The 10,806-nt window shown below is 42.0% G+C and overlaps 1 protein-coding gene across 3 annotated transcripts in view; it reads right to left on the bottom strand.

The window, feature by feature from the left end:
* INPP5F (inositol polyphosphate-5-phosphatase F) overlaps positions 1 to 10,548 on the bottom strand; it is a 94,145-nt gene extending 83,597 nt beyond the window's left edge. For 2 of the 3 annotated variants that reach the window (XM_024121236.3, XM_028482052.2), the window contains exon 1: positions 10,330 to 10,547. In XM_024121236.3, coding sequence (XP_023977004.1) covers positions 10,330 to 10,426 — 97 coding nt within the window. In that variant the 5' untranslated portion in view covers positions 10,427 to 10,547. Of the gene's footprint in view, positions 1 to 10,329 lie in introns of all 3 variants that reach the window. The other variant, XM_024121235.3, reaches the window with a different exon arrangement.
* Between the last annotated feature and the right edge of the window lie 258 nt (positions 10,549 to 10,806).

Genomic DNA, 10,806 nt, shown 5'->3' with positions numbered 1-10,806 from the left:
CGCGTACCGCAAAAAAAAAAAAAAAAAAAAAAAAAAAAAAAAAAAAACCCTAAGGGAAAAAAAAAAAAACCCAAAAAACCCTAAGAATAGTTAAAAGATGAGATATACTACCTAGGAAAGGGATCCTAAGAATTTCTAGACTTTTCTATTAAAACTGGGATCTAATTACAGTGCAGCTAGAGGGCCACAAAGTTTTGATCATGAAGGATATTAGAAATTGTTTTTTGGGCAGAAGACCTAAATAGACATAGCTCCAAAGAAGACATACAGATGGCCAATAGGCACATGAAAAGCTGCTCAACATCACTAATTATGAGAGAAATGCAAATCAAAACTACAATGAGGTACCACCTCACACTGGTCAGAATGGCCATCATTAAAAAATCTACAAATAACACATGTTGGAGAGGGTGTGGAAAAAAGGGAACCCTCCTACACTGTTGATGGGAATGTAGATTGGTGCAGCCATCATGGAAAACAGTACGGAGGTTCCTCAGAAAACTAAAAATAGAGTTGCCATATGAGCTAGCAATCCACTCCTGGGCATATAGCCAGACAAAACTACAATTCAAAAGGATACATACACCCCTATGTTCATAGCAGCACTATTTACAATAGCTAAGACATGGAAACAACCTGAATGTCCATTGACAGATGAATGTATAAAGAAGATGTGGTACATATATACATAACAGAATATTACTCAGCCATAAAAATGAAATAATGCCATTTGCAGCAATATGAATGGACTTAAGAGATTATCATATTAACTGAAGTAAGTCAGAAAGAGAAAGACAAATACCATATGATATCACACATATGGAATCTAAAATACAACACAAATGAACATATCTATGAAACAGAAACAGACACAGGGAACAGACTTGGGGTTGCCAAGAAGGGGAAGGATTGGGAGTGTGCGATTAGCAGATGCAAACTAATATACATAAGATGGATAAACAACAAGGTCCTACTGTATAGCACAGGGAACTATATTCAATATCCTGTGATAGGACTTCCCTGGTGACTCAGTGGTTAAGAATCCGCCTGCCAATGCAGGGGACACGGGTTCAATCCCTGGTCGGGGAAGATCCCACATGCCATGGAGCAACTAAGCCCGTACGCCACAACTAGTGAGGCTGCGCTCTAGAGCCCATGAGCCACAACTACTGAGGCCATGTGCCTAGAGCCCGTGCTCGCAACAAGAGAAGCCACCGCAATGAGAAGCCTGTGCACAGCAACAGAGTAGCCCCCGCTCGCCACAACTAGAGGAAGCCCACACGCAGCAAGAAAGACACAGCGCAGGGACTTCCCTCGTGGCTCAGTGGTTAAGAATCTGCCTGCCAACGCAGGGGACACGGGTTTGATCCCTGGTCCGGGAAGATCCCACATGCCATGGAGCAACTGAGCCCTTGTGCCACAACTGCTAGGCCTGCACTCTAGAGCCCGCCAGCCACAAGTAGTAAAGCCACGCGCCTAGAGCCTGTGCTCCGCAACAAGAGAAGCCACTGCAACGAGTGGCCTGCACACCGCAACGAAAAGTAGCCGCCGCTCAACACAACTAGAGAAAGCCCGCGCAGCAACGAAGACCCAATGCAGCCATAAATTAATTAATTATTTTTTTAAAAAGACCCAATGCAGCCAAAATAAATAAATAAATAAATAGATCTTTAGAAAAAGACAAGAAAAAGAAATTGGATTCTGAAAGCTAAATAAGAGCACAGGTGAGCTAACAGTTGGTATTTTCCTTAACTCATTTTAGAGCCGGTAACTGAGATGCATAAAATTAGCGCTTCGAACATAAAATAGATGCAACCTTTGTCTCTGCTGGCGTTTAAGTAATTTCCTAGCTTTTCCTGAAAACTCTGTTCAAAACTCACTCTCTTCCATCTAGGATCATCTGTATAGTCATTCTGATACCATAGGTCCTTACCAACAAAAAGCTCTACCTTCAAACACACCGTCAGGTCTAGGATCTGCCATTTTAATTGCCCTCAAATGTAGAACTGCTTGTAGATCAAACGAGGGCCACAGCAGAGTGTCCTGAGGGGTAGGAGGTACAGGGGAGAACCTGTATGTACTATTTCAGTCTGGCCAGTTAGGCACTATTCATTCTCATAAACTTTTTTCTTTTTCTTTCTATTTTTTTTTTTGTTTGAGTACTTAATTAGAACCAAGGCATTGTGCATACAAAGTTATTTCTGGCAAGGCAAGGCAAAAAATATATATATATCCATTAAAGTCCACTAGTCACACAGCCAGTTTCTTCCAGGACTTTCCACTCTTAAATAAGACAGAAACAATCACAGACAATTTACAGCTGGAAGGAACTTCAGAGAATCATATAAAAGAACACCTCTCTTCCCATTTCTTTATTAGGAAGAAAAAGAGATTTTCACTATCTTGGGAAAAAACAGAGACTTTGAACTTCAAGACCCAGCTCAAATAGCCCACAGAACTCGGCTCTATCACAGTATCTGTCACTCTAGAATCCTGTGTATGCCTTTCCCTTGTTGGACCACTACCTGGGCTATAGGGTAGAGACAGTATTTTATCCATCTTTTTACCTTGGCACAATGCCTCGCAGACAGATCTTCAATAAATGTTTGTTGAAATAAATAAATGACTTCACAGAATTTCAGACAATATAATTTGGAAGGAGAAAGGAATAGAATACTAAATTAGTTGTCAGGGCGGAGGGCTACTTCTTTGAGAAAAGGAAGTATTTGAAAGGTGCAAAGGGGGATAAATGCAATAGCTACTAGTGGTGAATCCTGGAAGTCAAGAAGAACAACTGCCCAGAGGGAGACTAGCAAACTAGAAACTGTGCCAAACTCACCACAACTGTTCCCTGGGGGAGGGGAGGGTTAGTATGCTGGAAATAGGGAGAAGAATGTTTACATCTGACATAAAAGCAATGTATAATGACACCATGAAGCATCATTAATATTATACACGCAAACTACTAAAATTAAGAGCACTGTGGCATGTTTAAAATGTCCCAACATTTCAGTTACATGTTAGGACTATTTCAAATTATATATGTTGACCATTGCAGAAACTGGAATTTGAAGTTTAGTATAAGTAAAAAGAGGTTTCAAAGAATAAGATTCATAAATTTTCATAAAGAAAAATTAATGTACTTTAAATGTTGTTTTTTTTTGTTTGTTTTGTTTTGTTTTTTGCGGTACGCGGGCCTCTTACTGTTGTGGCCTCTCCCGTTGCGGAGCACAGGCTCCGGCCGCGCAGGCCCAGCGGCCCTGGCTCACGGGCCCAGCCGCTCCGCGGCACGTGGGATCTTCCCGGACCGGGGCATGAACCCGTGTTCCCTGCATCGGCAGGCGGACTCTCAGCCGCTGCGCCACCAGGGAAGCCCAAAATGTTTTTAAATATCCCACTATGAAGTTAAAGAAATTCAAGGTTAAATGTGAAAGAATCTGCAATTAAAATGAGGTAACTTAAGAAAAAACAACAAGGAACACTGACCTAAAATCAACCTGTACTTCCCTCAACAGCCTTACCAAAAAGTTGGCAGGAGTGGATGCTTTTTTGTGAATGAGAGCAGTTCCTTTAAGGGTCTCCCAGCAACCAGAAAATGAGTCATCGGAACAGAGCATGGGATTTAATTAAGATACTACCAGAATGTGTTCTGACAGTACTATAATACTAAATGTGCAGTGCTCACCCTCACTTTTTAAATGCTACTTAAATATTACTTAATGTATTATCAACAGCTACTGATAATAAAGTAATGTATTATTTCTCTATTTTGGTAAACATACTCTAATTCAAATATTCTTCTCAGCTCATTTATGGTCGTCTGACACATATGATTATGACTTAGCCCAGCTAATGAGTAATTTGTTACAGGTTCTGTGAGATTGCTGTTACTTCTCAGGTTTGTGTTTGCAAGACTAGATTTTAAAAGTTTATATTTTAAAACATATTTGAACAGGAATACAACAGTTTACAAAAAGGTTTACAGAGAGATAGTAATGCAGCTTATAAAGATCTAACACATTTAAATCCCCATAAAACCACATCAAGGTCAGGCTATGGCTCTGAGAATGCACTGAATCAATACTATAGCCAAATTAGTTTGATTTTCCGATAGTCTAGTATCTATCTGCAAATACATCAGCTAATTTTGTCCTAAATCATAAGAACCAAAATCAGCCAACAATCTTTTTTTTTTTGGCATAGGGCCAGTTAGAGAAAAATAAAAATGTCTTTGGGTCTCATTTATTTTCATTAAAAAAAGAAAAGATTTATCGAATCCCACAGAATTAAAAGTTAGATTCCCCCGTTTCCTGAATAAAACAACAATGAGAAATTAGCACATTTTTTAAAGTTGGTAAGAGATGCAGCGTTTTAGTCTTCTGTTCTTATGTTCTCCATTTAATCCTCCCAAAAACCTCTTTGCTGCTCAAGGTACACAGAGTCAACCAGAAACTAGAATTATTTCAATTCATTCAATACAATTTTTACAAAAGACCTGTAGTGGGCCATGTGCTAGGGATATAGTAATGAATCTACATCTCCTTCTCCCTGCTTGGGCTGAGTTAGGCTGGGCAGGTGGGATAAGGGGAAGCCGTGCTGCTGGGCATCCTGGGGCAGCACCAAAGTAGCCACGTTCCCAAAAGACCAAGCTGTCAGGGCACCTTGGTTTCTGGCACCTGCATGCTCTATCCTAAAGGCCTGGATACTGCCTCTCCTCTGAAGCCAGCCTTTGGCAAGTCCTGGCCTCTGCTGGCATGGCCAGAACACAAGCATCTGGGAATCAGCAGTGCTACAAAGGTCCCTCCCCTCTTCGGAAGCGGTTGCCCTGAAGACTTTTTCTCCTCCATTCCCTCTCTGCTTTACGTGCTCTGAAAGGACGTCTGTGAAACTGGATCTGGAACTCTTGCAAAGTTAGACTGAGAAGGCTTCAGGTTGCTCATCACTGGCTGAAATAGTTCCCATCCAGTACATATCAGTGTTTCTGCTCCAAGATCGTCCCTCTATCTATTCCCTCCACAACCTGCAAATGTTCTAAAAACTTAAGAAGAGAAACCTTACAAACTGACCGTAACTGGAAAAACTACTCAACCTATTATATAACAATATTCCCTGTAACTATATAAACTAGTTTTGCAAGAAAAGAGTGAGGACAGGTGAAAGGTCAAAGAACAAACCAATAGTCCCATCATCAGCCTTTTCATTCTACATAGATCCTTCCTCAGCGTGCATACTTCGACATTTCAGAGGCTATTTTATTCTCTACATAGGCTACACTATAATGACTCTGACAGCTAAATACATTTCAGATATTACCCATAAAAATATAAATCCTACAACTTTGTGGTCAAGAGGTAGAAAGGTTTATAAAACATTTTTGTCAATATTGAGAAAAAGTTGGCTTTGGAGTCGATATGGGGTTAGAAGTCTGGCTCTCCCTCTTATTCTTTGAACTTGGACAAATTACTTCTCTGTGCCTGTAAAATAATAATAAAACCCCTCCGCCTAAGTTTTATTGTGGGGATGACATGAAACAGTACACATAAAGGGCTTAGAACAATGTCTGGTTCAGAAAAATGCTTAGTAAATAAAAGCTGTTGTTATTAGCTACTATTAATCTCAGTTGACAAAGCAGACAATATGCACAAAAACTTCCCTCTAGCTGTAAAACCTGATTCCAAAAATTGTCATCATTCACCCTACAAAGACTATCTTTTTTTTTAAGCCAAAGAAAGGGGGAAATTTTTTGGAAAGATGTGCTTTGTATCTTGCATGCATAACAATAAATATTCACAAAATAAGTTTACAGATCTGTTCAATCCAACTGCTAGCCTGTTAGAAATATAAAATATGGGGTAAGAAGTGTTCAAGGTATAAAACTGGTAAGCCGTTAAAAAGAAACTGAAAACTAAAGACACTAAGGGGAAAAAACTGGTTATTCAACAGCAACAAAAATGGTTAAAAAGATTTTTACAATATATTTAATAACTAATTTTTAAATTAAAATGCCCTATTACATTTTGTCATGGTAAGCGGTGAATTTTTAGCAAACATGATTTTTTAAAAAGGTAAAGTTAAAAAATTTTTTCAAAGTAAATACCAAATAACACAAAAGTCTAAACTGGATATAGTTTCGTAAAATATGATTCCACAAAACAGATAAAAGTTCTATTTAGATTTCAATTCTGTAACTAATTTCTCATTCAAAAAAGTTTTCATATGACATATTAAAAATAATTTCGTTATCAAAAAATAACTAAGAAAAACAGGAATGCATTTTTATGTTTCTGTACATTCTGATAACTAGCATCCCCCTCCAAAAACTGGTCACTGGTATTTATCATTCAGTGTTTCATCTTTCTCTAAATAGTTTACATGCTTATGAATGTTATGTGTATGACAGATGCTCTACCATCTTTTCGTGGTCAGTCTCAGAATAGAATGAAGCGATACGCAGCAGTAAATTATATAACACTGTCCTATCAGACAAAGCTACAAGGACAAGTGGAAGCAGTTTTAAGATTAAAGAGATAAGACCATATCACCCTTGCTCAACAGTGGACTATATTATATTGCTTTTTAAGTCTTTAAATTACAGCCCTTATTCTCAGATAGTGAAACTCCACTCTCAAGAGATTGTTGAATGTTTACACAGTGCTTTATCATTTTCCCTGGTTGAAAATAAAACAGTCTAAATATTTTCCTCTGGTTGTCATTACCCTGCAAGAGATATAAGCATCCACCAAAAAAGCAGTTCTAAGGATGGATACAGACTACTCACTAACCTTAAAAAAATGGAAAACCAGAAAAAATACTCAACTACTTAGAAGAAAAAATTTAAACAATGTTAAAGAAGAAAATACGGAATACCATCACAAAGATTTTTTTTTTAAGTGACGTTAAATCAGATAGAAAAACAACATAAGTGGAAATGCACCTTTCCTCACATTTATTTCCTTATCCAGCTGGACAGAGATTTTCCACCCCAATTAGAAGACATTTAAAACAGGGCCTAAAATGAGTAATAAGCATAACACAACATCCTATATTTGTGGCAATGATAGTACTGAGAGAAAACCTGGACTTAAATTTAATTCGGCTCAACTCAACCAAAAATGCCTTCTGTGTCCTAAGCACTCTAAAGCTCAGAGATACCAAGATGAGTAGAACGTGGTCCTTGCCTTGAGGAATGCTCTGTCCACTGGGGAAGAAGAAGCAAACAATTATTATATGATACAGTCAGGGCTATAACTAACGTGTGTACCAAGTGTCTAAAGCACCTGGAAACACAAAAAGGTGACCAATAATTCTGCCCCAGGAATGCAGGCTATGGTGAGCACAGAGTAGGGGTGGCATCTGAACTGGGTCTTACAAAATAAACTAGGCAGGAAAAGAGACTGACAGTAACAAACATTCCAGACCAAGGAAATGGTCACTTTAGACTTAAGTATCAATACTGATCCTTCTGATGTCATTAGAAGAAAAGTCCTGTTTCAAGTTGCCACAAACCTAAATATCACAAGGCTCACAGGCCTTTTTGGTCTTATGATACTGCCCTTTAGAAAGAAAAGGACTTGGCCAGTAATTTATTCAGTTGAATAACCAGTAAGAAACTATGAAAGATTTTAAATGCTTTCCTTACAAACAATAGCAAAACTGTCTGTAAAAGCAGAGGGAAATTATCCAATAAAATGGAGAATTTTAAATAAGTCTACAGAAAAAGACCTGCAAAACATTTAACAATTAAATGCCATTATTCCATAGGCATTCTTTAGAAAGGCCCTTGAGTATTGGATAGGATAAACTATTTGGTAAAGTCAGGTGTGTGAGATTCTTTATTCATTGGCTATATATACTTGAACACCTGAAGATCAAAAACAGGCTGTTCTGAACGATAATGGCCTCTTCCTTCCTCTATATTTTTGGTCTACTTTAGTCTGTGGTCGGCTATAACCTAAGAAGTGAGATAAACTTAATTGCAAAGGCTACAACCATTTTATTCAGAAAAAAGTTAAGCTGCCTTCTGATATGGACTTTGGATATATAAACAGTAATTCAAACCACATGGCTTAATCCAAAACCTAGGCCCAGGTTTCCCTGTGAATATTCCTTAAAGGCTTAAGCCTGTAGCATGATCATCTGAGCTTCAGCTCAGAAGTATGGGTTTAAGTATCCTTCCACTGAAAGGTAAGCTACTAGCCAGCACCCTAGAAGAGTTGACTTACTTCTCTTGAGGGGAGCAACTTATCCCTCAAGCTGTTAGGACTGTACAGGTTCCTGTGTACAAGAAATGAACACAAACCAAACAGAATGACACACCATTCATTTGAAGCCATCTATTCAGAGGACTCCTGGGACCTTACCTCCTTCCATGTAATTCCACCAGCTTGGTTCATCTCTGTCAATCTTAGAGGCTAAGAGAAAGGAGAGAGTAGCCCTAGAAATGGAGACAACCACATCCACCTCTATCTACATATGCTTCAATTCACTGTCCCAATACACAGGTGACCTAGAGATTTCCTGAGTGTTTTTCATGAAACACATCAATTCTTGTCCTCAAAGAGGTACACTGAACACTTAAATTGGCACTGTTTCTAAAACATTTCATTATGCACAAGGACCAAAAAGTCCAACCCTCATTTTATAGCTGAGGAAATGAAGTACAGAAAAGTGTTCTGTCCAATGAGTTAGAGATGATGTCAAGCTCCATCCAGCTGCCATAGTTAATTTTAAGCTCTTAGAATCCAAAGAGTCGGCTCTTTGACAGCCTGGGGAATTTTGCGATCTACTTTTCTTCAGTCTGCACTTGAAGCCTTATCCAAACATTGTGGGTGGGGTGAGGGGAGAAAGACCAGGCAAATGATCAAATCAGGAAAAACAGGGAGAAGAGAATGACTGGAGACTGGCCAAAATTAGCCTATCTACAACACCTCCTGTCTTAAGATTATCAAAGAACCTTATCTGGGTGCAGTAGTTTCTCTTCCATTCTGAATAGAGGAAATAAAATGTAATAGCAAGAAAATACATCCAAAACCTAGAAAAAAAATAAGTTCTCCTTCACCGCTCTAGCAAATCAATGAGCAGGCCTTCCTAGGCAAGCTCATCTGGATGGGCCAGAAAGTGTTCTGGGGGCCAGTTCTACTCTCTGTGACCTCAGTCAAGTTACTCAACCTTTCACACCTGTCTCCTCACCTGAGAAAGAGGATATCACCACCTGCTTTGTAAGGTTGTTGTGAGGATTGGGAATAATATATTAAGGGACCAGATCCTTGGAAACCCTCCTATAAATGGTAACTGCTGTGATGTATATGAAAAGTTTGTTTGTGCCTTTCATACTTTCCAATTCATACCACATAAATTCTTTTGTCTAGATTACATACAAGAATTACAAGTACACTTGAAATGCTCTGGCTATTTCTTTCAAGAACTCTGTTCTCTTACTTCTCCTAAAATGAAAGATCTGCGGTGATTAGGAAAAAGGACTGGCAACCTCAAAGGGGGAGGTGCTCCTGAGCCCGCCCCCTCAAGGGAAACGGCCCCCCTCGACTGTCAGCTCTCTGAGGGCAGCGACTGCCCTGTTTAACTCACCACTGTGACCTAGTTTTCCTAATGCAGACTAATCGTTGTCGACTTAGACATCTCATGACAGCTTACATGACACCCAAACATGGACCCACAAGAGTGTATCTCACAATACTGAGTCACACAAAAATATTAAAAGTTGAACATTACGATACAGTTTAACTGTAATACTAAAATTTTTTTTAAAAGCGCTGTAAATCGAGTGCCTATGAGGTAATCAGAATGAAGTCACGCCTTTAATGATAAAGGACCACCAGAAACACATAGATGTCCACAGGCACTGAAGCTCTAGCAGGATGTTCCACTGAACTGGCGTGATCGCCTCTGGCCTGAGACGGGGATTCGAACCCAGAACTTGTCCCGAAGGACGGGCAGAGGCCACTCCAGAGAGGAAGAGGCCTTTAAGGCCAGGCGCACCTCGCTCGAACTTTCTGGTGGGCGCCGGCCCGACCCCGACTGCGGGCGGCTCGACTCGCGTCCCCTCTCCCGGGCAGCAGAGCAGATCGCGACGCGGAAGCGCGCTCGGAGGGACAAGGGTCGCCAGTCCTTTGTCCCCCGCGGAGGGGCAGGGGCGACGGCAGCGCTCGCTCCTCACAGGAAATAATGACAGATCGCGCGCCCTCGCTCGAGCCCGCCCCGCCCGCCAGGGCCGCAGGAGGCGCCAGATCCGCAGCCCCCGGCCGAGGGGCCCCGGCCGCGCCCCCTCCTCGCCCCCGCCTGCCCAGGGCGACCCCGTGCCGCCAGTCTCACCCGGTCGGAGATGGAGGCTACCGTCGCGGCGGCTGCACCACAGCGCGCGTTCGCCCTGCTGCAGGATGTAGTGGTCCTTGGCTTGGAAGAGCTCCATGCCGGCCCCGGACGCCAAGGGAGGCGGCGGCGGCCCGGGAGCGCCAGCGGCTCCGCAGCCCCGCGACCCCGCGACCCCAGAGGCGGCGGTTCGCGCGGGGCGTCCTCGTCGGCCGGGGCCGCCAGAGCCCGCGCTTCGGGGAGCTGCGGCTGAGGGAGCGCCCCGGGTGCCAGACCCGCGAGAGGAGAACGCGCTGCGGCGGCGGCGGCGGCAGCGGCGGCCTTGGAGGCCTCTCCCCCGGCTCCGCCCCTTGGTCGGCCCCGCCCCCACTCCTCCTCATGGCTCCTCCCCCTGCCCCACCCCTTCCCCGGCTTCTCCCCCGCCTTTTCCCCGGCTCCACCCCCTCCCCCTCTCCTCCCTCCTTCTTCCTCCTTTCCCTT

The sequence above is a fragment of the Physeter macrocephalus genome, chromosome 20 (genome assembly GCF_002837175.3).
Source record: "Physeter macrocephalus isolate SW-GA chromosome 20, ASM283717v5, whole genome shotgun sequence".
Taxonomy (NCBI): Eukaryota; Metazoa; Chordata; class Mammalia; order Artiodactyla; family Physeteridae; genus Physeter; species Physeter macrocephalus.
The sequence above is the reverse complement of the archived record's forward strand: the minus strand, read 5'-3'. Positions and strand labels throughout refer to the sequence as shown.